This window comes from Schistocerca americana, chromosome 1 (genome assembly GCF_021461395.2).
Source record: "Schistocerca americana isolate TAMUIC-IGC-003095 chromosome 1, iqSchAmer2.1, whole genome shotgun sequence".
In the NCBI taxonomy this organism is placed as follows: Eukaryota; Metazoa; Arthropoda; class Insecta; order Orthoptera; family Acrididae; genus Schistocerca; species Schistocerca americana.
Window position 1 is genome coordinate 1,113,672,562 of NC_060119.1, and position 27,504 is coordinate 1,113,700,065.

The following is a 27,504-nucleotide window of genomic DNA, read 5'->3' on the forward strand; positions in this document are numbered from 1 at the left end:
ACAGCGTATCATCATCTAATGTAACTTAATATCTTCTTTAGGTAAATCAGCTCTGCAGTGTGGTATTATGTAGTCAATTGGGACAATATAGTTTGATGGTGTATGTGTATATTCATATGTAATGTCATCAGAAAAATAATTAAGTCACTCCCAGGAGACATCACACTAGTAGTGCTGAGCACTGCCTTAGCTTTAACGGTGGCTTAAATTTGATGACAGAAAGAGTCTGCAAGTTTTTTCAGGCATGACATACCCAGCTGAATACACTTTCTTACCATTAGATCCTCTAGTGCTCTCAAATTGCAAGGATGTTGATTGCTACATTTCAAATGCTGTCCCAAAAGGTCTCTGAAATTTTCTATGGATTAAAACAAGGAAATTTACTCAGCCAGTTGCAGTGCAACAGAGTGACTGAGCATTCGTCAAACCAGAAATGTGCAGCTCTGTGAACATGGCTACTGTTACCTTGGAAGTGTTCACGGTATATTCACCACATGTAAAAGAAAGTGCAAACATTTGGTCACAGAGTGTTTGAATGTAAATTCTGGCTCATGTTCACGGTAACCAGGATGAGGCCCAAATCAAGGAAAGAAAAACACACCCACATCATCACAGAAATACCTCTGGCCTGAACTATACTCTCCACACACTATGGATTAAATGTCTCATTGCTTTGTCAATGCACCTGATGCCTCGAAGTGTTTGAAAATATGCAAAATTACGACTTTTCAGTCCACACTAAATACTTCCCATTGGATACTGTCCAGTTTCAATATTGTTCTGCCCACTGAAGATGTGCAGTTTTATGTGCCATTATGAGCAATAGCCTTTTGCGAGGTACCCCACTCCAGCATTGCGTGTAGTTCCATTTGCAATGTTCACTCACGAATTGGTTGAGCCGGATCTGCATTCACTGACATCAGCAATACTCGTAACACTCGTAAACAATCATCACTGAAAGGTGTGACAATTATCTCAAATCCCTGTCAATTAAGATATATTTACAGCCACAGTTTGCACGCCGCGTTATATGTCTGCATTTGGTACACCATTCCTTCTAGACACAATGGGCAGTCTGCATTGAAATGCCAACAAAGTGGGCAACTACATTCACAGCAAACACACCCCAACACAATAGCTGATCTCTGCCATTTGTCATGTTGACCTACAATACAATGATTTCATACAGCTAAGAAGCACACATTTCACTCCATGCCTGATGGCGATGGTAGAGGGTCACATGACCACCTGATATGAGGTCTGCACCATCCACAGCATTCCAAAGTGACCACTGTGCTATTTTATTGGAGATGACTACCATTTCATTCCCCGTGTGTGTGTGGGGGGGGGGGGGCAGGGGGGGGGGGGTAGGAGGGTGCGTGTGTATGTGGGGGGGGGGGGGGGGGGTGGCACGCGTTTACTGTACTGGAAATTGTCCAAAGTCTTAGTAACGTTTCCACTATTTTTTACGTGTTGGGATTTCCTTTCTTTGCATCATAATATTCAGTTTACTGTGGTTGAGCGGAAAGGTGATTGGTTGTGGTTCCCAGATGATTTCTTATGGAGGAGAATAGATTGTCCTTTTTTACATAGCATCTATTGCAAAGTGATGCCTACCAATCTTTATTCATTAATATCTAGTTGTCACCACTTCTCAATGACGGAGTGCTGAAACAGTTGTCGATAGGCCTCCCTGCCCTTTCTGACAGATGAAGCCTAGCTGATCAGTTATACCACATAATGAAAATTTTCATGAAAAAAAGATACAGTCAATATCAAATCATATCCCACAGAAAATTGGCACAGAATTATATGAATAAAAAGAAATACCCAAAATAAATCAGATATTCCCCTTGTACTGGCAATGTAATCATTAAATTTAACAGTTTACTGCAGAAACACAACACAAAGTATAAAGGTAAACAAGCACCTAATAGTTCTGGGATTCAGGTGTCTGCATGCTCATAAACAAGAAAGAAATCATCACTACGCTTTCAGACAAGATCATCCCTCATACCTAACAGACCAGGGGAGGGGACAGGGAGGGAGGGAGGGAGGGAGGGAGGGAGGGAGGGAGGGAAGGGGGGAGGGGGGGGGAGAGAGAGAGAGAGAGAGAGAGAGAGAGAGGGGGGGGGGGGGGTACATTGGGCTTCTACCCATCACCCATCAAGATTCTTCTCTTACCTCGTCTGGTTAAGAACGATTAAGGCCTACAGAAACCATGCATTTACCAAATTCCTGGCAAGTATGGTATAGTATTCAACGAACAATCAATTTCTACAGTCAAACAATGGTCCAAAAAACACCTGTGCTGTACATAGCTCTAACAACATAGCACATCTGCCATGGCAGAACATTGCCTTTCTACAGACTATGCAATAAATTACATCATCATCATCATTTAAGATTGATTATGCCTTTCAGCGTTCAGTCTGGAGCATAGTCCCCCTTATAAAATTCATCCCTGATCCCCTATTCAATGCTAACATTGGTGCCTCTTCTAATGTTAAGCCTATTACTTCAAAATCATTCTTAAGCGAATCCAGGTTCCTTCTCCTTGGTCTACCCCGACTCCCCCTACCCTCTACTGCTGAACCCATGAGTCTCTTGGGTAACCTTGCTTCTCCCATGCGTGTAACATGATCCCACCATCTAAGCCTGTTTGCCCTGACGGCTACATCTATAGAGTTCATTCCCAGTTTTTCTTTGATTTCCTCATTGTGGACACCCTCCTGCCATTGTTCCCATCTACTAGTACCTGCAATCATCCTAGCTACTTTCATATCCATAACCTCAACCTTATTGATAAGGTAACCTGAATCCACCCAGCTTTCGCTCCCATACAACAAAGTTGGTCGAAAGATTGAATGATGCACAAATAACTTAGTCTTGGTACTGACTTCCTTCTTGCAGAAGAGAGTAGATCGTAGCTGAGTGCTCACTGCATTAGCTTTGCTACACCTCACTTCCAGTTCTTTCACTATGTTGCCATCCTTCGAGAATATGCATCCTAAGTAGTTGAAACCATCCACCTGTTCTAACTTTGTTCCTCCTATTTGGCACTCAATCTGTTTATATCTCTTTCCCACAGACATTACTTTCGTTTCGGAGATGCTAATCTTCATACCATAGTCCTTACATTTCTGATCTAGCTCTGAAATATTACTTTGCAAACTTTCAATTGAATCTGCCATCGCAACTAAGTCATCCGCATATGCAAGACTGCTTATTTTGTGTTCACATATCTTAATCTCACCCAGCCAGTCTATTGTTTTCAACATATGATCCATAAATAATATGAACAGTGGAGGCAGGTTGCAGCCTTGTCTTACTCCTGAAATTACTCTGAACCATGAACTCAATTTACCGTCAACTCTAACTGCTGCCTGACTATCCATGTAAAGACCTTTAATTGCTTGCAAAAGTTTGCCTCCTATTCCATAATATCGTAGACAGGCAATAACTTCCGCCTAGGAACCCGGTCATATGCCTTTCCTAGATCTATAAAGCATAGATACAATTCCCTGTTCCACTCGTAACACTTCTCCATTATTTGCCGTAAGCTAAAGATCTGGTCCTGACAACCTCTAAGAGAACTAAACCCACACTGATTTTCATCCAATTTGTCCTCAACTAATACTCGCACTTTCCTTTCAACAATATCTGAGAAGATTTTATCCACAATGCTGATTAAAGAGATACCTATGTAGTTGTTACAATCTTTTCTGTTTCCACATTTAAAGATTGGTGTGATTACTGCTTTCGTCTAGTCTGATGGAACCTGTCCCAACTCCCAGGCCATTTCAATTATCCTGTGTAGCCATTTAAGACCTGACATTCCACTGTATTTGATGAGTTCCGACTTAATTTCATCCACCCCAGCCACTTTATTGCACTGCAATCTATTGACCATTTTCTCCACTTCCTCAAATGTGATTCTATTTCCATCATCATTCCTATCCGATTGTACATCGAAATCTGAAACATTACTGATCATATTTTCTGCAATTATCTGTTTGGCTTTGTTTCTTTCTTCAACATAACTTTCTCTGTCTACCTGAGTTCTAGTATGTAGCCATTTTTGGTACGCCTTCTTTTTCCTTTTACAGACTGCCTTGACTGTGTCATTCCACCAAGCTGTTTGCTTCTTCCTACCTTTACACACTATAGTTCCAAGACATTCTTTAGCCACTGTTAGTACTGTGTCCCTGTACCTTGTCCATTCCTTTTCCAATGACTGTAATTGACTCCATTCAACTAACTGGTACCTTCCTGAGATCACTGTTATGTACTGGCACCTAATTTCCTTATCCTGAAGTTTCTCCACTCTTATCCTCCTATATATGGACCTGACCTCCTGCACTTTTGGCCTCACAATACCAATTTTACTGCAGATTAAATAGTGATCAGTGTCATCAAAGAATCCCCTGAATACACGTGTGCCCCTCACAGCCTTCCTGAATTCCTGATCTGTTATTATATAGTCAATGACAGATCTGGTTCCCCTGCCATCCCAAGTATACCGGTGAATGTTCTTATGTTTAAAAAAGGAGTTTGTGATTACTAATCCCATACTGGCACAGAAATCCAAGAGTTGTTTCCCGTTCATATTGGCCTCCATATCCTTTCCAAATTTACCCATAACCTTTTCATACCCTTCTGTTCGATTCCCAATCCTGGTATTAAAATCAGCCATGAGCAGAACACTGTCCTTGTCCTTTACTCTAACAACTACATCGCTGAGTGTGCCATAAAAACTATCCACCTTATCTTGATCTGTCCCTTCACAATGCGAATATACTGACACAATCCTAATTTTCTTGCTAGACACTGTCAAATCTATCCACATCAGTCGTTCGTTTACGTACCTTATTGCAACTACGCTGGGTTCCATATCTTTCCTGAAGTAAAGCCATACACCCCATTGTGCTATTCCTGCATTGACTCTGACAGGTAGACCTTGTGTTCTCCCACTTCCTCTTCTTTCTCACCCCTTACCCGAATGTCACTAACAGCTAAAACGTCCAACCCCATCTTACTTGCAGCCTCTGCCAGCTCTACCTTCTTCCCAGAGTAGCCCCCATTGATATTAATAGCTCCCCATCTCGTTACCATTCGTTTGCCGAGTCGTATCTTAGGAGTCCCTGGTTTGTCAATTAGAGGTGGGACTTCGTCACCACCAAAGGTCCATATAAATTACAATGGCACAAAATTGGTTATACATGAAACAGCTTACTCAGAGAGTGTTGTTTAAGAGTATGTTGAAATTCAAACATGCAGACAGTTTAATAAACTGAGATACAGATTCCAACTGAGCACCACAAGGAAAGCTCCTTTAGACTTACTAAAAACCAAATGGTGGGTGGAATGGCGTCTGCCACAGAACAAGAAATCAACAATAGCCAGGACCAGGTCATAAGAACTGCAGTCTTTTTATCATGATCCAGCAATGTTTTTGTTTCGGTTGGTCTGGGCCTCTTGGCAGAGATTGTTATAGCTACAAATGCCTTAGTAGAGCACTGTGAGTCTAGCAAATTGTCACCTAATGGCAGCACAGTATATTGCTAAAACACCATGAGCTCTACAATATCAATGAGCAAGGTGGTGCAGAGCATTGCACTGGAGTGCAGTAGCACACTGGACTCATATTTAGGAGAACAGCAATTCAGTGATCCCGCTGGCCACCGAGACTTAAGTTTTCTGTAGTTTTTTTTTTTTTGTGGTTTCCCTAAATTTCTTAAGGCAAATGCTGGAATCGGTGCTTTGCTACAAAGAACATGGCCAATTCCATCGCTGTCCTTTCTCAGCCTCAGTTCTGCTCTGATTCTAATGACCTCACCGTTGACAGAACGTTTATCTTAAACTTTCCTTCGTCCTACATCATGTTGCTAGATGCTCAGAAATACGTCCAGTATGTAGAACACCAGGGAAACATTAGACCACATGTAAGTTCATGAACAGATAACACAAAGGTGAGTTTACACTAACAGGAAGTACGGTGATAGTGGTTTGAGAAAGGGTTTTTTTTAAATCCATTCTTACAGACCTATGATTGTAACTTCCTGGCAGATTAAACTGTGTGTAGGTCCAGGACTCGAACCTGGACTTTGAATTTTGTAGGCAATGCTCTTACAAATTGAGGTATCCAGGCACATCTCACAACTCACCCTCACAGTTTTACTTCTGCAAGGAACTCTTTCCTACTTTACAAACTCCACACAAGTTCCCTTGCATACCTTGCGGAGCTAGCACTCCAGGAAGAGACAAATCTGTGGAGAAAGTGGAATATTGGCTTAGGCACAGCCTAAGGGATTGTTTTCAGAAAGAGCATACACTGCCCTGTAGAGTGAAAGATTCATTCTGGAAACAATCTCCTAGACTGTAGCTAAACCAGTTTTCCACAAAATCCTTTCTTCCAGAAGTGCTAGTCTCACAAGGTATGCAAAATTTCTGTGAAGCTAGGAAGGTAGGAAAGCGATATGCATGGATAACTCAATCTGTAAGACCATTTCCCACACAATGCAAGTTTCCAGGCTCGAGTCCTGGACCTATATACGGTTTTAATCTGCCAGGAATCTTCAACAGAGTGCACATTCCACTGCGGAGGATGAGATTCAGTCTGGCACAAAGACTGTCTTCCCCGAACTGGATGGGATCCTTCAATGACATAATGTGCCACACAACACAGGTTGTAATGTACACTGACAAATAGCTGGAAGAGCACCACTTTAATTTCAAAATAACTTGTGGCACCCAAATTGTCCCAGCTTTAACATAACTGAGCCCTGTGGCATTATCTTGATGTGACATTTGCACATACACATCTTCATGTATGCACTGACATGTATGGTTGAACATTTTTTGCAAACACTACATACAGTGTTCTTAAAGTATACAATGCAGAGCTCTCAGCACACAACTCAGCTATTTCCAAAACATCTAGCTGTCATGTGTTTCAAACAAATGCTTCTCTGTATACTCGAAAATGGTGATGAAAATTAGACTTACCAGTGTATTACGAACACTAGATTAACTTCTGCGCTTACTTCACATTAACTGTTTTTTTTTTATTTCCATCTGTAGTGAAGCAATGCTACCTGTAATTGACAAAACTTGTAAACATTTCTTACACAAGCATACTGGTAATTCAAACTGCTTTTTTGTGTTCTGAAATGGATGCCAGTACATGTTTCTCAGCTATAAAAATGTCTCCTGAACAACGATACCTTTCAAAAAGGATCAACAGTTCTTTTTAAGTTTGGAAGGTAGGAGACGAGATACTGGCAGAAGTAAAGCTGTGAGTACCGGGCGTGAGTCGTGCTTCAGTAGCTCAGATGGTAGAGCACTTGACCGCGAAAGGCAAAGGTCCAGAGTTCGAGTCTCGGTCGGGCACACAGTTTTAATCTGCCAGGAAGTTTCAGTTCTTTTTAAATTTAATTTCAGTTTCTCAAATAAATCTTGACCATATAAAGGTGCCAACCTTCTCTCTCCCCAGCAATGTGGAGATGTGGTAAGACACTGCACTCTTACTCAAGAGGAAGCCAGTTCTCTCCATAAAGGCGTTTCCCTCCATAGAGCCATATGGAATTATATATTCCGTTATTCATTTAAATCACTCAAGACAAATGCCAGGATTATTTGTCTCCTCTGTCCTTCTCCAATGGAAGCTTGTTCTACATCTCTAATGAGATTTTAAACCCCAATCTTCCTACCTTTCCTGTCTTCTCTCCTCCACCTTTCCCTCTGTAAATGTGCATATATATATTTTAATGACATACATGAACAGAGAAAACATGTCCAAGTATAACAAATTGAAGGAGAAATAAATAACAAACTATAAATGACAAGGATGTAGTTTTCAGTTATATCAAAAATGTATTTTTGTGTTACATGAAGTCATCTGAATAAAGTTAACTTCAGACTTTTCTAGGTTTGCATGATGAAAAACAAATACAACTGACAAGAACAAAAGCAGTATAGGGGCAAATGACAGACATTAAAATTCAACAAATATTAAATGAAGATACATCTATGAAATTAAAATTCTGAGTCCCACTACACATTTCATACAATTTGAGCTTTTTTGCCCCCCCCCCCCCCCTCCCTCTCTCTCTCTCTCTCTCTCTCTCTCTTTTTCTCCATTCCACTGCTCCTCACCCATCTTACGCTGTGTTGTATGTAATGGAGCACAACAAAGATGCATCACCTGATAAGACCTAACTGTTGCTTTATCAACATTTCTAAAACTGATGCAATATAACAAAAAATTTGTTTTCAGCAATAATTTGATAGTCATCTCAATATGTCATTTCTGCTCAGTGTTACAGTTACTTTTTTCCTTGCTTTTATTCTTCCATGTTTGCAGAGGTAATTTGCAACACATAATCAGTGGTACTTCCAAGATATAGACATACAGAACAAATAAAAATGGAAAAGTGGTTTTCAAAGGAAGGTAATATCACAAAGCATTATAAATAAATTGATAAGGACACCATTAAGTGATTCAGTGTATTGTGAAGAGTAAGAGACATTATTCATACTCTTAATGTTAATACTGCAACAAGGAACAGTCATTTTTCATAAATAGCATCACAAATAGGAATAAAAATATCACAGTTTCACCTGGTTAAATGTGTAGTAAACTAAAATAATCTTACTAATTCAGTTACTAACATATTAAATAAACAAGTCAGAAACATGAAAATAACAATCAAAGATTACACTATACATGACAACAAAAACAGATAGACTAGTTGTACTCAACCAAGCAAATGGTTGTAATGCTGACAGCATTTGAAATAACTGCATCTTGATTTTCTTGAATGACAAAGATCTTTCTTCAGAAAAAGTTAAACATGGTGACAGCATAGCTACACAAATTTGAAGGGAAGTAGAAATGAAACAGAAAAAAAACTTATAAAATGATTTTAAGAGAAGGTCAAGCTCAGAGTCATATTTACAGGTATTTTGTTTTCTTCTTCCAACCCTACAGCAAACACTTTTAGTAGGTACAGCCAATCCCTGTCTTCACACTATAACGACAAATAATTTAAATTTTGGAAAACATAAAAGCATTGACCATTTCTCTGATTTCCATGGAGAAATACTACTTTGTACACTACGGTATATTGATAATTTTCACTTATGGACCGTCTTTGTACACAATGACTACCTTGGAAGATCTGTACTTATATCTGCAATTACATAAGCAGCAGCAGTCCAAACCGCAGTGCATAAGTCGAGAGCATGTGGGTCTTCCACAGTCATCATATCTGCTGCCGAATGATGGAACCAGTAGTAATGTTCATTTGCATTGAGAAGGCTTGAACCAGGTACGCCAGCATCTGTCCATAGTTTTATGTCTGGTCCTCCGTCTTGTGGAGTAGTATACTTGCTAGCATTCAGTGGCCTAAGAAGTCTGAAACAATGATAAAACACCAGTTAGCAAACATAAAAGTTTCTCTAATATAATGCATGTTTGTAGAAGTGAATGTCACTATTTAAATGAGAGAAAGAAATGATAAAACTGTGTACGACAGTATGCAGCTGGTTTGTTAACATCCATTTTTTTGCTTTTCTCAATACATCAACCAGTCTTCTAGAATATCTCTCTCTCTCTCTCTCTCTCTCTCTCTCTCTCTCTCTCTCTCTCTCTCACACACACACACACACACACACACACACACACACACACACACCTCCTACCTCCCCCTTCTCCTCTTTTCAACTGCATCAACAGCAATTACGGGTCTTGCACCCAGAGTCTAGATGTAGGACACTGAGCAAGCATTTTTCTATATGTTTTTCACATTTGCTATTCAGCCATGCAGAAAGTTATATATAAATGGTAGCATGGCTGATGGAATTTTAAAACAGTTAAATTCTTTAATACCAAATACTTTTCCTGGAAATGATACTTCAAAGATCCATCTCTTGATCCATCCATTTGCACTCATCCTTTGCAACTGCAAAAATGCAGGTCCAAATACCTTCTGAGTGCCCCATTGTCAGCAGTTAGAATGAAACAGCACCAAGACTATTACCTGACATTGTTGTAGTACTACCCCTCATTCTACTTTTTATCCTTACTTAGGATTGGTTGGCTTATATAAGCTGTGTTTCTCTATAGTCCCTATCATTCTTCTTTCTTCCATATAAACTTCCAATTCCTTGAGGAAGAACATCATCCAATGTTTGTCAATATGTGTGATATTCTCTCTGTACAAAACACAAAGAAAATAACAAAATGGTGATAAAAGATTGTATGGGATTAGATATGGCTGGGAGACCCTATCCAGGGTTCTTCTGCCATCTGAAGCAAGACTTCTATTTGATACAACTTGCAGATGTGTGCATCTGATGAAAACACTGAGTCTGGAGTGAAGAAAATTTTCAACTCAGCTGTGAACCCAACCCGTGAAAATAACTTCATACAACTTCTATATACAATGGTGTATGTTGTCAAAGACGAAGATAATGCACGATTTCTCAAGATCTTAAGTGAGGGTAATATATTTTAAGATGAGGTCTTCCTTTATGTGTAGAATGAACTATAACTTCTTCCTTACTGGAATACTTAAAAGTTTAAAAATTAAGTTCATAGTGGTAGTGATAGAGACAAATTTTGACATCAAAGGCTGACAAACCAGTTAACTTGATACAACCAGAGTGGCGAGTGTGCCCACCTAAAATTTTTTGCTTGTCAACAGTTCAAAATGTCTCTCAAAGGGTCACTATTTTCATTGTTAATTATGTTACTGATGTTTCACAAATATAGTACACTCTCGATTATCCACAGTACTTGAGGACTTGAAAACTGCAGACAATCTGCAATTCAAGCACACAGTGATGAATCAGAGTTGTTTGAAACAAAAAGTTAATTGCAATATCATAACTAAAATCATTAACTAATGTTTACAAGAAATTCTTCTTTAATCATCATAGTAAATGTGAAAATTCAGTACTTACAATGAATACAGTGCAATCCAATTTCACATTACCTTAGACTACTTTGAAACTAAATACAGTCCAGCTCTTGCAGTGTTTGAGTAGCACATGGTTTACTTCACTTGTGTTCTAACATGAGATTACTAAAGTGTGAGAAATAGGCTGTGGATAATTGGCAAAGCAGATAATTCATGCAAAGTAGATGGTTGAGAGCATATTGTATTACACGTCTTGCATGAAATATTTTCTGATAAGCCTCCAGTTGGGAAGAAATGACCACAATTACACTTATTTCAATTACAATTTATTGCTCATAACATGTAATTTTACATGCATGTGCATTTTCAACCAAGTATAAAGTTCTTAGAATTACAATTTTTTTGTTTACATTATTCCTTTTACATTATAAGTCATGATAAATTCAAGATATGAAGGCATTTTCGGATAAGCCACTGCTTGACTCGTTTTTTAAAAGTATCCACTGTCAATATCTTAACTTCGTTTGATAACAATCTTTTCGCAGTTAGAGTTAATCTTCTGTCAACCATATGAAAGACTTTTCTATGCCTTGTTTCATAGTTGTGAATAACCATGCTTCTTGTGATCTTAGTGTCTTCTTCCACTAGCATTATAGTTTCTAGTATATACATGGCAAAGCTGTCAGAATATTATGTCTAATGAATAGGGGTTTGCGAGAAGTTCCTGTTTTACTTTCGCTTTGATGCTCAAGGCTCGCTTCTGCAGTATGAAAACCCTTTTCATATTATTTTGGCATGTGTCACCCCACAGTACTATTCCATAAGACACGAAAGGGTACACTAATCCGTAACATACAATCCTTAGGGTTTCAGAATTAAGATATGATGATAATCTTCTTAATACATACAGGCTGGGTGTTAAAATATTATGAGAAGGAAAGTTGCTACTCACCATGTAGCGAAGATGCTGAGTCGGAGGTAGGCACAAAAAAAGACTCTCACAATTACAGCTTTCGGCTGTTAAGGCCTTTGTCAAAAATAGACAGACAGACACCCACGCACAACTCACAAACACGCCTGCAGTCTCAGGCAATTGTGTGGTTTCAGTTGCCTGAGACTGCAGTCGTGTGTGTGTGTGTGTGTGTGTGTGTGTGTGTGTGTGTGTGTAGACGCACACGCACACATGTGTATGTCTGTCCATTGTTGATGAGGACCTTAATAGCCTAAAGCTATAATTGTGAGAGTCTTTTCGTTGTGCCTATCTGCGACTCAGCATCTCCGCTACATGGTGAGTAGCAAATTTCCTTATCATAATATTGTTACACTCCAGCCTGGATTTTCCATTTTTTGATTTAAACTGTATGTTAGTTTTTTTATGGACATAATCAGCGTGCTGCTACCATGAAAGTTGATCATCTATGCATAAACCCAAGATTTTACAATCTGTACAGGTTTTTGGTAGAATTTCATCAATCATAGTATTTTGTCTGTTTGGACCACCTGGTTTAAAATGAATAATATTAGTTTTTTCTATGTTTACTTTTAAGTTGTCTCTTTCATTGCCTTTTTAATAAAGCTATGTATCTCTTCAACTAGGCTGGGCTTACTGTCTGCAGACACCAGATGTATTGTCTGCATCCATAGTGATCAATTGCTTATTGTCAAGAGACTTAGGAAATCATTTACATAGCATATGAATAGGACTGGACCTAAACTGGGGGGGGGGGGGGGGGGGGGGGGTTTTGAACTGCCATCTTCCTGAATACAATCACATATACTAATACAAAGACTGAATGCAAACATGCTCTCATATAATAGGAAATGACAACACATTTCTTTGCCACGGAAAATAGTGGAAGAAGAAGATATTACTAAGGCTCTCAGGCATTTCACAGAAAGTCACTCAGGGACCATACTGGCACTGAAATGGAAGATGACAGCGAGAAGGCCTAAATACAGAATTCAGTGTTCCAAAATTGTTTCACTAGTGAAGATCATAATATAGTCCCTCCTTTCAATCATTGTATGAACATTGAAAAGACAGATATTGAAATAAGTGACCGCAGAGCAGAAGAACAAATGCAATTGCTTAACAGTGGAAAGGCACAAGGACCAGATGAGATACCTGTAAGATTCTACAGATATTATGCGAAAGAACTTGCTCCCCTACTAGCAGTAGTTTATCATAGACCACTCAAGCAACGAAGGGTACCTAGTGACTGAAAGGAAGTGCAGGTCATTTCCATTTTCAAGTAGAATCATATCACAGATGCAAACAATCACGGATGGAAATCTGTTGTTGAATTATGAAACATATTTTATGGTGACATAATATTACTTTTTGGAGAACAAAAATGTCCTCCATAAAAATCAACATGAATTCTACAAACATACATCCTGTATTCATAGACTTTAGGAAGTCATCTGACACTGTCCAGCATTGCCACGAAAAAAAAAGACAAGCTCACTGATCATCAGACCAGATTTGCAACTGGATTCAAGCCTTCCCTGAAGAGCAAATTCAATATGTGGGTCTTGATGGAACAAAATCAACAGGTGTAAAGGTGATTCCAGGAACACCATAAGGAAGTATGTATATAAATTATCTAGTAGAATGCATTGGAAGCTCTTTAAGGCTATTCGCAGACAATGTGGTTATCAGTAAGGAGGTAGCAACACCAGAAGATTGTATCAGTTCACAAAAGGATCACAAGAGGATTGATGAATGGTGCAGGGATTGGCAGTTGACCATGAACACAAATAAATGTAACATACTGCACACAAATAGGAGAAGAAATCCACCACTGTGCAACCACACCACTGATGACAATTGCTGGAAACAATATCTACTGTAAAATATGTAAGAGCGACCTTAACTGGAATGACCACAAAAAACAAACAGTAGAAAAAGCAAATGATAGACAGATTCATAAGAAGAATCCTAAGGAATGTAATTTATCCATGAAAGAAGTGGCTTAGAGAACAATTGCTAAACTCATTCTTTATTACTGCTCATCATTCTGGGACCCTTAGCAGGTAGAGAAGAGACAGAGACAAAAGCAGTACAATTCATTAGAAGACTGTTATTCAGCTTTAAGAGCATTACAGAGATCCTCAACAAGGCCCTGTGGCAAATGTTACAAGAGAGGCATTGGGCATTATGGAGTAGTTTACTATTGAAAATTTGAGAGAACACATTTCACAAAGAGTCTGACAATATATTACTTCCTCCCACATACATCTTGTGAAATGACCACGACAACAAATTTTGAAAATCAGAGCTAATAAAGAGGTCTATCGACAACCATTCTTCCCATGCGCCATTTGTCGATGGAACTGGAAAGGAGGATCAGACAGTGGTATCAGATGTTCCCTCTGCCACACACTGTCAAATGGCTTGTGGAGTACTGATGGAGATATTATTTAAAAATTTTGCAGTATTTCTCCCAAGCGTTTTTTCACCATCTTTAGGTTGTTATGTTTACTGTAGATAAAAAAATCTATATACACTGTGGCAAAACACAAAGAGATCACAGTGAAAAAAGTCAGAAAATAAAGGCAAAGCAATGTAAATTAGTTTACTCATACTGAATATCAAGGGGCATTCTGTTTCTACTTTATAGATCATCCCCCTTTATGCTCAGTATGAGTAAACTAGACATTATTTGTATAGTGTATAACAGTTTGTAGCACCTTTTGTAATGTTATTACAGATCTCATTATGGTAACATAGTTCTACTGAAACTGGTTATCCACAATACAGTGTTTTATTGAGATCTTGGCTCCTCAGAAAGCAATGTAATATTAACTAATTGTTTTGTAAATTCAAAAACATCTTGTGGCAGCCTGTGCAGAGAACTGCATATACTAACAATTACTTCCCCATATAATTATTCATTAGTGAAATGTATTATATATGACATATTTCTCTTACAAACAACAGCTCAGTTCACATGATCAATATCAGGAATAATAACATCTTCATGAAAATTAAAAGTAATTTACTTTGGTTCATAAAGGTGTCTATTACTCAGTAGACACATTTTCAATGGCTTGCCAGATATTATAAAAAATAGCTACCATGAAACAGAGTTTTAGAGAAGCCTAAAATACTTACTGGTAGCCAACTTTACTACTTGACGACTCCTGACAAGCACTTTTATTATTAACTTGTACATATACTGATTGAATGCTACGTAACACATTATTCTGAGATAGCTTCAGTGCAGTAACGCAATCCGTCTAAGTAAGGCTCATAAATAGTTCTTGTTTGATACGCTTGTGAAATGGTCATACAGGAAAATTACCACTTCATTGCTACCTCAGAGATGCCATGTCCCATTGCACATGCACCGACGATAACACCACACTCAAACTAACTCAAATCTCGATAAAGTGCCATAGCATCAGCAACTGATCTAACAACTGTGCCAGACACTTTTAGTCTTATACGGCGTTGCTGACCACAGTGCTGTATTATTGCTGTTTACATATCTCTGTATTTGAATATGCGTGCCTATACTAGTTTCTTTGGCGCTTAAATGTATAATCTATATGGAACCTCGTATCTCCATGTCACTTCCACATATACAATCTTCTTTAACGATTCTGAAACCAAGTAATAGGAATAATTAAGCTGTGCCTTGATTTCCCTCTTATCCTGTGCTGCTTGTCTACACTGACCAGGATAGATTGAGACTATGTTATATTATACCTGCACAATTATAGTTCCTATAGCCCTCTTGCTGGAAAAGTGAACCACTGGATCCAAAAGATACCATTTCTTGTCCCCCTTTTATTGATATGTTTGTCTTCTATTGACTGGTGAGTATAAGTTTTCTAGCTGTATCAAATTTAAGTAAGATCTAGCTAACATTTGAGATTATGGAAATGAGTAACTGATTTTGTTTCTTTCACTTGTAGTTCCCCTTGATCTGATACTCCTACCCTTGGTTTGTTTTAAGCACAAATGCTAGACCTTCACCGTGACAGCTACAGTATGATTCACTAACATAACGTTTACACTCTACAGCAATTTTTCATCAAAAGTTAACCACAAACTATTTTAACATTTAAGAGGAATGTTAAATTGTTTATAACCAAAAAAAGTCTTCACATTCATCCATAACCAATGTAACTAAATCTAATAAAAGCAAGTTTAATCATACAGTTATCTGCATCTCTCACAAACTGACATTACTTTTCTGGCTAACTCCCAAATGTGAACAGACCAAAACAACAATCAGCTAGCATTTTCTCTTGAATTTCCAGTGTGTCATCGCTCATCTTGCCTGCCCCCCCCTTTTTTTCCTCTCTTCTATTTTATTGTCATCCAGTAGTGTCTTCTTTTGTACTTTTTGTGAGTGCTAAAGTTCAGCATGCTCAGTATGCTAAATAGGATGAACTACCAAACAAAATCTGATGAATATGGGAGTGGTGCATTCTTGGCATTCAGCTTTTGATATTTACAAAAAGCAACTGCCCAGTAAGATGGCGTCTAGTGCGGTTGTGTGTAGTGATCAAGTGAACAAAAGTTACAGTTGTGCCTTAAAAACAGGTGTCTATGGGAATTGTAGTAGTGAAATCGTGAAGCTAAAAGAACGAATTTCAAGTTTACAAAAAACTGTGGACGTTTTAAGATATGACATTTCGCGTCTAAGAAACGAAAATGCTGAGCATCTGAAAGTCCCTCACAACATGGCGCCAATTGTAAATAATCAGTCGAATTACTCGACAAACATGAGTAAAATCTACGAAAATAAGTGTTGCGTGTGTAAAAAGTACAACACTTTCAGTGATAGGATGTGCTTAGCTTGCACTAAAATATCAAAAGTTGCGGAAAGGAGACATGCAGAGTCGGAGAAATTCCAGTGTGTAGCAACTACATCTAACGAACAAAATGCAACGTTGAGTCGAAAAGTTTCAGGACTCTGCTACTGTGGACATCGTGTCTGTAAAGGAATTATGTGCATAAAATGTAAAACTGTGTTTCATTTCTCTTGTGTAAATGTGAACTATAAACAAAAGTTTTGGCTGTGTATGGAAGACGAGTTAGGACTAGACTTGAATAACAAAGACTGTATTTACGATATAATCAATGTGCTCATTGATGAGGTTAAAGAATTAAAAAGTAAATCTGACGAGCTCCCACGACAGAAGTTACAAAATGATGGTGAAATACTCAGAGACACAAAAAAAGGTTCCAAATCATGCAAAAACAAAAACTCTACAAACGAAATCGCAGCAAAAACCAATCAGTATATTACGCCTAAAACAACATCTAAAGCTATGAAAAAAATTGCGAATGATTCCTCGTTATACATTACGACAAGGAACAGATTTGATGTGCTACAAAAAAATGAAAATTGTGAACAACAAAGCAGTGAGGTTAATAAAAACTTCATAGTTCAAGAAAACAGCATATGTAGCAAGAAACATTCGTACAACAGACACAGCAGTAACATAAAAAGCTCACCTAAACACAAAAAAAGAATAACAGTGTTTACAGACAGCCATGGGCGATCACTTGCAGCTAACTTAATGCATCAAAGTCATAATAATTTCGTAATCCAAGGAAATGTTATACCAGGTGCACCATTAACTTCAATACTTGAAAGCTGTAACAACTTACAGAATCTCACAATGAATGACACAGTTATAATCTGGGGTGGCACAAATGATGTAGCCAGAAACGAAGCAGACAAGGCATTAAATGCTATAACATCAGCATTAATTAAGCTTCAGCACACAAATGTAATCATAGTAGGGATACCCCATAGATATGATCTTGAAAACTGGTCTTGTGTGAACGATGAAACCAGGCGAACAAATAGGAAAATAGCCAAAATAGTGAAATCTTTACAAAACACTCAGTTTGTAACAGTCCCTGAGAACAGAGACTGGTACACTTCTCACGGACTACACCTAAATGCTAATGGCAAGGAAGAAGTGGCCAGAACTTTACTTGCAGTCATCTCTCCAAAAAATCAACTAAAGCCTGCAATATCACTTGAGTGGAAGGATCCAGATGGAACTGAGCAAATAATACCACAGCAAGAAAAAAATCACAGTACCAGAAATCAACCACAATGTTGTCAAGAGGACAGTAATGAACAATGGAGTAGGAAGATCAGTTTGCAGCACAGTACCAGAAATCAACCACAATGTTGTCAAGAGGACAGTAATGAACAATGGAGTAGGAAGATCAGTTTGCAGCAACAGGATATTCAAAAGTCCAGAAACACATTGTGCTCCTAGAAGATCCTCAAGACCAATAAAACCCAGAGTTCAAAGTGACATGTTTTTGTGGGAAAGTAAAGCAACTAACAATTTCCCAGGACTGGGTAAAAACAACTTGCCAAGCCAGCTAGTTAAAACAACAGAAGCTGTGGCATCAACTGCAGACTCCTCAGCATCACTTACTCAATCAAATGTGATGGAGTATACAACTCCAGTTACTGCAACACCAGGCAGTTCGGCAACTCCTCGGACTGTACGGAGCAAGAAGGCACCTCAACAGCTACCTTGACAACTAGACAGACAGAAGCCAGGTTCGGTAGTAGATCGAGAAATGCAAGATCGCCAAAGAACAGGAACACTTTTAATGCCTGGATCCAGAACTTATGGAAGTGAACCAACTCAGTACATTTTAAAGGAAGATAATCAGAGTGACCAGTTAAAAATACCACTAAGGCTCATGCACCTAAACATACAGTACCTTAGAAATAAGCTTAATATATTACAGGTTTTTGTAAATGAACAGTCACCTCATATAGTAGTGCTAACTGAACATGGATTAAAATCTGATGAAATTATTTACTGTAAACTAGAGGGCTACTCCTTAGCAAATAGTTATTGTAGACAGCAACATAAGGGTGGTGGTGTGGCAGTTTACATTAGTGAGAATCTTGAGTACAAGAAATTAAACTATCTAGACCAGTACAACAAAGAAGGCTTGATTGAAGTGACAGGCATTGAAGTCCACACCAAAGAGTGTAGAGAGGTTATGAGAAAACAAAGTTATTGGGATTTATCATCCACCAAAGGCTGATGTAGTTAGCTTCATAGACATATTTAGTAGAATAGTGGGACGTTGTGGTCCCAGAGACCTAACTATACTTGGTGATCTGAATATTGAGGCAAAATCTTCCAGTTTGTGTAATATGAGGTTAATAGATACTCTTAACCCATATAATCTTGTAAATGTAGTAAATAGTGATACCACGGTAACAAAGTTCACATCTATCAGAATTGATTACATTATACTATGTAAACATATTAAAGACAGTGTTAGGTGCTGGAATATGGATTTTCACTACTCTGACCACAAATGCCAGTTTGTAGAGTATGTAAACACAAGCATCCCAAAAATGACAAAAGTTACCGAAAATAAAAGAATCCTAAAAGAGGGTAACATCCTTGCCCTAAGAAATAAATTAGCTATAGAGGACTGGGATCTGGTTTACCAGACTGAAGGATCTGAAAACAAATGGGCCAAATTCTATGGTACTATGCTAAGACACTTTGACAGATGCTGCCCTGTTAAAAAAATACAAAGAGTGTTCACCCATAACCAAAGTGCAAAAACCAACAGACTGATACTTCCAGCAAATATGATAAAACTCAGGCAAAACATCCAGGACCTGGATGTGTTACACAAGTCAACAAACCTGCAGGTTTTTAAGGCCAAGCACAATGAAGCCAAAAAATCTTTAAGAAAGAGCTTTCAAATCTAAGAAAACAGATATACAACAGTGAAATAGCTCAGTCAGACAATATAGCCAAGACCTCATGGAGAATTGTAAATCAATTTCGCAAAGCCACGCCGAAGCCAGAAACTGAAATTGTAAATATAAGACATGAAGGAAACACAATTAAAGATCCTAATAAAGTCTGCGATGTTTTCAATAAATACTTTATATCTGCAGCTGTTAGTCCAGTTAATAACACAATTGTGAGTAGTGAAATAAAGCTCTGCCCCTTTGAAGAGCCACCTTTTGAATTCAAACAAGTAAGTGAAAAAGAAATAGGCAGGATAATAAATAACCTAAAGAATAAGTACTCATCCGGATGGGATGGTTTGAGTAGTATCATGATTAAAAAATGTAATAAGGAATTAGTTAAAATAATCACCCACCTGGTAAACTGCAGTATTAGAGAACATACATTTCCAAATGTATTGAAATCGAGCGCAGTTAAACCAGTGCATAAAAAAGGATCCAAGGAAGAGGTTTCAAATTTCAGGCCCATATCATTAATATCTGTCTTCAGCAAAGTATTTGAAGTTGTGCTGCTGACACAACTTAGTGACTATTTCTTGAAAAATAAGTTCCTAAAAGAGACACAACACGGATTCCGAAAAGATCATAGTACTATCACAGCAATTACGGAATTTCTTCACAAACCGTATGGTGCCCTTGATCAAGGAATGCAAACAGCTGGCATATTTCTAGACCTCACTAAAGCCTTTGGCTCGGTAAACCAGGAGTTACTTTTAAGTAAGCTTGAGTCATACAATGTAAATGCAATTGCTGGCTACATATTTATTTAACCGCAAGCAGTGTACAAAGCTGACTTACAAAATCAATAATCAGGTCATTAATTTCCAGTCCAAATATGAGACAGTCACGCAAGGTGTACCCCAGGGCTCAATTTTGGGCCCTTTCCTTTTCCTAGTGTACATAAATGATATAGAGCAACCTTTCAACTCCCAATTGGTAACCTATGCAGATGATACCTCACTGTTATTTCTTGGTAAACAAAATGATGAGTTAACGTTGGTAGCAACTGAGGGCCTACGTCAAATAACTACTTATTTCCAAGATCAAGGTTTGAAAGTTAATATCAGTAAAGCTCAGTTATTGCCATTTAAACTTACAAACTCACACCAAACCTCTATCAGTAACATAGGTGGAATTGAAGTAGTGGACACAGAAGGCTGCAGATTTCTAGGTATTCATCCAGATGAAAATCTAAGATGGATAAACCATATCAAATTTTTATGCAATAAAATCAGCAGTTCATTACATCTAATCAGCCAGTTATCAAAAGTAGTCCCACATCAGACATTAAAAACAATTTATTATGGAACCATTTTTGCACAGATTAATTACGGGATAGAGATATGGGGTTGTGCTGCCGACTTACATATGAACAGAATATTAACCCTACAGAAAAGAGCAATCAGAATTATCCATGGATTAGGGTACAGAGATTCATGCAGGGAAATCTTTGTTCATCATACATACCTCACAGTCTACTCACTGTACCTTTACAAATTAATTATATTTTTTGTGACACATCAAAACAAAGCAACAAAGTGCTCTGATATGCATGCCTATAATACAAGAAATAAAGACTGCTACTACAGACAAAGAACAAAATTAAAAACAACAGACCATAGTCCATGCATTAGTGGTCAAATATGGTACAACAGATTACCGAGCTCTATAAGGTGCCACAAAGGGAACTTATTCAAGGTGAAACTGAAATATTTCTTGATTGACAAGTGTTTCTATTCTTTAAGTGAATATTAGTATTAAACTAAAATAAATTATATATATATATATATATATATATATATATATATAAAAAACAAAGATGAGGTGACTTACCGAACAAAAGTGCTGGCAGGTCGATAGACACACAAACAAACACAAACACACACACAAAATTCAAGCTTTCGCAACAAACTGTTGCCTCATCAGGAAAGAGGGAAGGAGAGAGGAGTCTTCCCCTCTCCTTCCCTCTTTCCTGATGAGGCAACAGTTTGTTGCGAAAGCTTGAATTTTGTGTGTGTGTTTGTGTGTCTATCGACCTGCCAGCACTTTTGTTCGGTAAGTCACCTCATCTTTGTTTTTATATATAATTTTTCCCACGTGGAATGTTTCCTTCCATTATATATATATATATAAAAAATAGAGGGAAACATTCCACGTGGGAAAAATTATATATAAAAACAAAGATGAGGTGACTTACCGAACGAAAGCGCTGGCAGGTCGATAGACACACAAACATACACACAAAATTCTAGCTTTCGCAACCAACGGTTGCCTCATCAGGAAAGAGGGAAGGAGAGGGAAAGATGAAAGGATGTGGGCTTTAAGGGAGAGGGTAACGAGTCATTCCAATCCTGGGAGCGGAAAGACTTACCTTAGGGGGAAAAAAGGACAGGTGTACACTCGCACACACACACATATCCATCCACACATACAGACACAAGCAGACATATTTTGTTTTTATATATAATTTTTCCCACGTGGAATGTTTCCCTCTATTATAACTATATATAGACACACACACACACAGTTGTGTAAAATCTGAATATTTGTAATAGGTACGATGTAACACCTAATATTGTGCTTTATTAGGTACAATGGTACATTTGTATCATGTATATGTAATCACATATGTATATATGACTGTACTAAACTTGTAAAAAAATGCTATGGCGTTTGCAAAAGACACTAGTTGGTGTCTCCATGCAAAAAAATACAATAAATAAATAAAAATAAATAAAAATAAAAACTAAAACCTGAATCAGGCTCGTCCACATCCACTGACTCCCTGCGATACCATCTCATTTCTTGCAACTCCCTCATCACTTAGTTTTACTGCCTCTAACTATGTAAAGTACTGTGCCCCCAGATAAGCAGCTAATACAACACTACCTAACAGTTTGGTAAACAGATCTGTTAGCAATTCAACATGTAATTATCAGTAACAACAGCAGAGCACTATGTAATATTAGCTAAAATTTTAAACAACACACTACTGAAACAACTAGTTAAGTGACTATACATCAAAAATCATGTGTCATCTCTTTGGAAAATTTAGAGAGCTCTGAAGAGGCACACATCCTGTGCCTATGTGAGCACCATATAATCACAGCGTTAGATAACTTACATATCACACTCAAGCAGCTTACTTGTGCAGAACTAACATGTTACATATATTAAGACTGGACACACGTTCAAAAGCACTGAGACAAGTAGAGTTTATAGTGAAAAGCTTACAGAAGTGTGTGGTTCTGAATTAATATTGAAAAATAGTTCACTTTTAATTGTAACTATACAGAGACCCCATCGGGAAATTTTGAACAGTTTGTGAGGAATCGAGATTCCTTTCTATGCTACCTGTCAGATAATAGCAAGCAGTTAAGAGTCAGTGGTGATTTCAATGTACATTTTCCAAGAGATTCTGATAGGAAAAATTGTTTGGAAATCTTATTTGGACCCTATAATTTGATCTCAGTCATTAACTTTCCAACCCAGGTGGATAAAGACTGTAGGATCCTAATTGATAATGTTTTATTTGGTGAAGCTCAAAGCAAGAAAATAAATGTTTATTCAGTAACAAATGCTCTGTCTGATCATGAGGTACAGTTAGTTAGGATAAATAACATAGGTCTTATAGCATGGGTACTCCTCAGTGAAAATAGTTATTATAACTAATGACTTAAGGACAAATGTTTAAGAATAGTTTACAAAAGATGGCCTGGGATGAAATTCAAGTGCTAACATTAAATTTAATCTACTCCATGATATATTCATAATATTATTTGAAAATAACTTTGCATGTATGCTGATCGGAATAGACATTAAGTAGCCATGTAAAAAGCCTTTGGTAACTAGATGGATTACAGTACCCTGTGAAAGGAAAAGGGGAAATGTATCTGCTGACAAGGATAATTAGATATCCCGCAGTAGCTGCACACTACAAAACTACTCAAAAATATTAAGAAAAGTCATCAAAAAATCAAGGAACATGCACATAAAGCCAGAAATCAGTAATTCCAACAACAGACTTAAGCTATACGGAAGGTAGAGAAGTGGGACAGAGGACACATGGCCATGGAACAGGATAACATTACAACTTAACTGAATGGAAGGGCTGTTAATGATGAATCACAGGTAGAAAATATATTTAATAATCATTTCTTAGTAGAAAGCATACAAACAGTTCAAGAAAAAAAATCACAGCAGCATGTTGAAAAAGCAACTTCAATAATATTCAATCATCTGAATGTATCACCAAATTCTCCTTCTGGAATTAAGAAAATTATACATTCCCTCAAAAATAAAAGTTCATCTGGTTTTGATTGTGTTTCCAATAGCATACTAAAGATTTGTCCCATATAACAAGCCTGGTCTTATCTGAAATACATAATGCATCACCTAACTTGAGGCATTTTTCCAGAGAGACTGAAAGATGATGTCAAATCACTATTTAAGAAAGGTGGTAGGAAGGTTGTCTAAATACCGACCTGTCTCACTGCTAACGTCATTTTCCAAAATTTTTGATAAGGTGATGTATTCTATCTCACCTGAGCAGCAATTATATCCTCAGCAAATCACAGCCTGGATTTGAGAAGAGTACTCTGCTGACAATGCCATTTATATGTTCATTCACATTTTACATGCATTAGATAATAAAATAGCACCAGTTGGCATTTTCTGCAACTTATCTAAGACATTTGGCTGTGTGAATCGCAGTATTCTCCTTGACGAACTGATGTTTTATAGTACTGACAGTATAGCCAATGGATAATGTCATATCTAACCAGAACAATGCAGAAAGTTGTACTCAGTAACTCAATCAATGTAGTTCAGGGACATTATTCTGGCATGGGCGAAATCATGTACATTGTTCCTCAAGGTTTAATTTTAAGTCTACTATTGTTCCTCATATATGTAAAAGATATACCGTCTCATATACAACAAGCAGAATTATTTCTTCCTGCAGATGACACTAGTATTGAGGTCAATCCAAGCACCCACACAGAAACATAAGAAATGATAAACAACATTCTTAAAAGTGTCAATGACTGGTTTTCTGTAAGCTGTCTCACCCTAAATTTTAAAAAGACAACATATTCAGTTCTGTGCATGTAGGGATATAACACTAATGATAGATATAACACATGGCAAGGAAATTACAAATATGGTGGGAATTTCAAAATTCTTAGGTGTCCATACTGATGAGGATTTAAACTGGAAAAAGCATATTTTGGAACTGCTAAAACACTTTAGTTCGGCCGCATTTGCTCTTAGAAACATTGCAAATCTGGGGGAGAGACAAATCAGTAAAATGACATTTTGCATATTTTCATTCACTAATGTCATATGGAATAATGTCCAGGGGAAACTCATCTTTAAAAAAGAAAGTCTCCATTGCTAAAAAAGTGCTGCAAGAGTAATACGTGGGGCTCACCCACAATCTTCTTGCAGACACCGGTTTAAGCAGTTGGGCATTCTGACTACTGCTTCACAGTACATTTAATAATGTCTACTTACCATACTGTCTTAGAATGGAAGACAGATCAGCATATTACAATAGATAAATAAAAATAATTATAATCGTATGGAAAAGGTCCCAAATAAAAGTGAATGATTGAAAGAAAAAGTGAGAACAAATAAAAAATATAATATCATGATTAAAATCGTATTGACCTACATAGATCCACACCTGAGATCTGGGTGCAGTCATAAGACACCATGCCACAAAAGTTGCTAGACAGGCATACATTCAACAACCGTCAGAGGCTGCCACTCAAGGATACATGTGCAGCCTCTCATTCATGCACTCTACGAGCCAGCCGACAGCTTTTAGAGTTGAGCCCATACAGCTATAACTCAGTTACATGTTTACCTCTGATATTTATTATCAGACTGTTATTGTGAGCCACTCGGTAGCTAGTGAACCCATTGTAATATATTGTTTTCTAGACTCAATAATGTTTCTGGTGTCAGTCATCGTGTGGTATTCTCTTGTGGGATCAGGACACATTGGCAATGAGTATTGTCATGTCTGCATGTGTTTTTCATTGTGCAGTTGCTTTTTGCGTTTTGTCGTGGTACGAAGTCTCTGATTCAAACATTAGTACAACAACAGGACTTCATCACTGTCATGCAACAGGCTCCACCAGCATCACTCTCCAAAAATTCATCTCCAGCACCGTGTTTTCCTCAGTTCCCGCCATTTGACAAGGTGGTGGAAGAATACCACCTATGGCAGCATTTTCTTGCCTCCTGGTTACTGATGCGGAAGTATGTCGGACACTGTTTTTGTCTCAAATTTCTCCCACCTTCTATCGAGTGCTGCAGCAGTTGGCCCCATTGCAGTAACTTTCTTCATTGTCATTTGACACCTTATGTTTGTTGTTGTCTTCCTTTTATTGCCATTGCATGCACTTTGTGGTCACTATGGTTGAATTTTACCAAAGCAAGAAGCAGCCCCATCAGTTTTAACATGCCTGGATTACAAATGTTTGCGGCATTAGTCTCAAGTGCCATTTTGTCATGGACACATGAAAAGAGTCACATGTGGACTTCATGGTTTGTGATGTTGTCATCTGCTCTGCCCCAGAGAAGGAAGTCTGGCAACGGGTCCTCCAGTTGGAGAACACTGCCATCGAAGAGGTTTTGTTAATTGCCCAGTCATATGAGATCTCACAAGCCAATATCTTCTGATCCCACAAGAGAGCACCACACAATGACTACCACAACAACTATATTATGTCTTTCTTATTATAATGGGTACAGTAGCCAAAGAGAGGCTCACAATAACAATCTGACAACAGATATCCAGAGGTAAACATGTAACTCAGTTAGAGCTGGCTGGCCCCATCTCTAAAAGCTGTTGGCTGGCCAGTAGAGAATAGAGACAAGAGGCTGCTCATGCAACCACAACTAGTGGCCTCTGACGGCTGTCGAACTCCGAGCTCCATCTGCCGACTCCTGTGGCGTGTCTTATGACTGTGCACACAGACCGCAGATGTGGATCTATGCGGCTCACAACAAAATGACACAGCAAAGGATTAGAAATAAAAAAATACATTTAAAACAATAAACTGAATACAAATAATGATCAAAGTCATTTCGGCAAAGATTTTAAAATAAAATTTTATAACCACCAGACAACAGTAGAACCCTCAACCTTCTGCATGTTGGAAATGTATCTTAACCACCATGTTAAAACCACTCTGGATAACATTACTATTTTTAAGGTTCTAGAGCAGCAGTTCCCACTGGGTGTGCCAAGGCACAATACTGTGCCATAAAATTATTTAGGTGTGCCACATTACTTCTGAGGGTTTATGATATTACTAAAAAAAGTAACTGAAGAAATTTCATTAAATGTTTATTTTTAAGAAAGAACAACAGAATGTATAGCAATATTTCAGAACTTAAAACTTATTTACAGGTTATTTACTACTTTACGCCTTACAAGTCTTAGTTCTCAATGAGAAACTTGAGCCTGTTGTTTCTTAAACAAAAGTTCAGTTTGTGGTGAAATTGAAAACAAACACACAGACAAGTCTCTCACATTTCTTGTTTTTTATGTTGTTGTTGTGGCCTTCAGTCCAAAGAGTGGTTTGATGCAGCTCTCCATTCTACTCTATCCTATACAAGACTCTACCTCTCCAAGTAACTACCTCTGAATCTGCTTATTGCCTTCATCTCTTTGTCTCTCTCTACGATTTTTACCCCCCCATGCTTCCCTCCAGTACTAAATTGGCGATCCCTTGATGTCTCAGAATGTGTGCTACCAACCGATCCCTCCTCCTAGTCACGCTGTA

General features: G+C 37.9%; 1 protein-coding gene across 4 annotated transcripts in view; it reads right to left on the minus strand.

The window, feature by feature from the left end:
* Positions 1–8,483: 8,483 nt before the first annotated feature.
* LOC124618663 (carboxypeptidase Q-like) overlaps positions 8,484–27,504 on the minus strand; it is an 88,454-nt gene continuing 69,433 nt past the window's right edge. Inside the window, exons 6-7 of one of the 4 annotated variants that reach the window (XM_047145370.1) lie at positions 9,164–9,418; positions 8,484–9,119 (exon numbers count right to left, since the gene is read on the minus strand). In XM_047145370.1, coding sequence (XP_047001326.1) covers positions 9,169–9,418 — 250 coding nt within the window. In that variant the 3' untranslated portion in view covers positions 8,484–9,119; positions 9,164–9,168. Of the gene's footprint in view, positions 9,419–27,504 lie in introns of all 4 variants that reach the window. The other 3 variants (XM_047145369.1, XR_006980051.1, XM_047145368.1) reach the window with 3 other exon arrangements.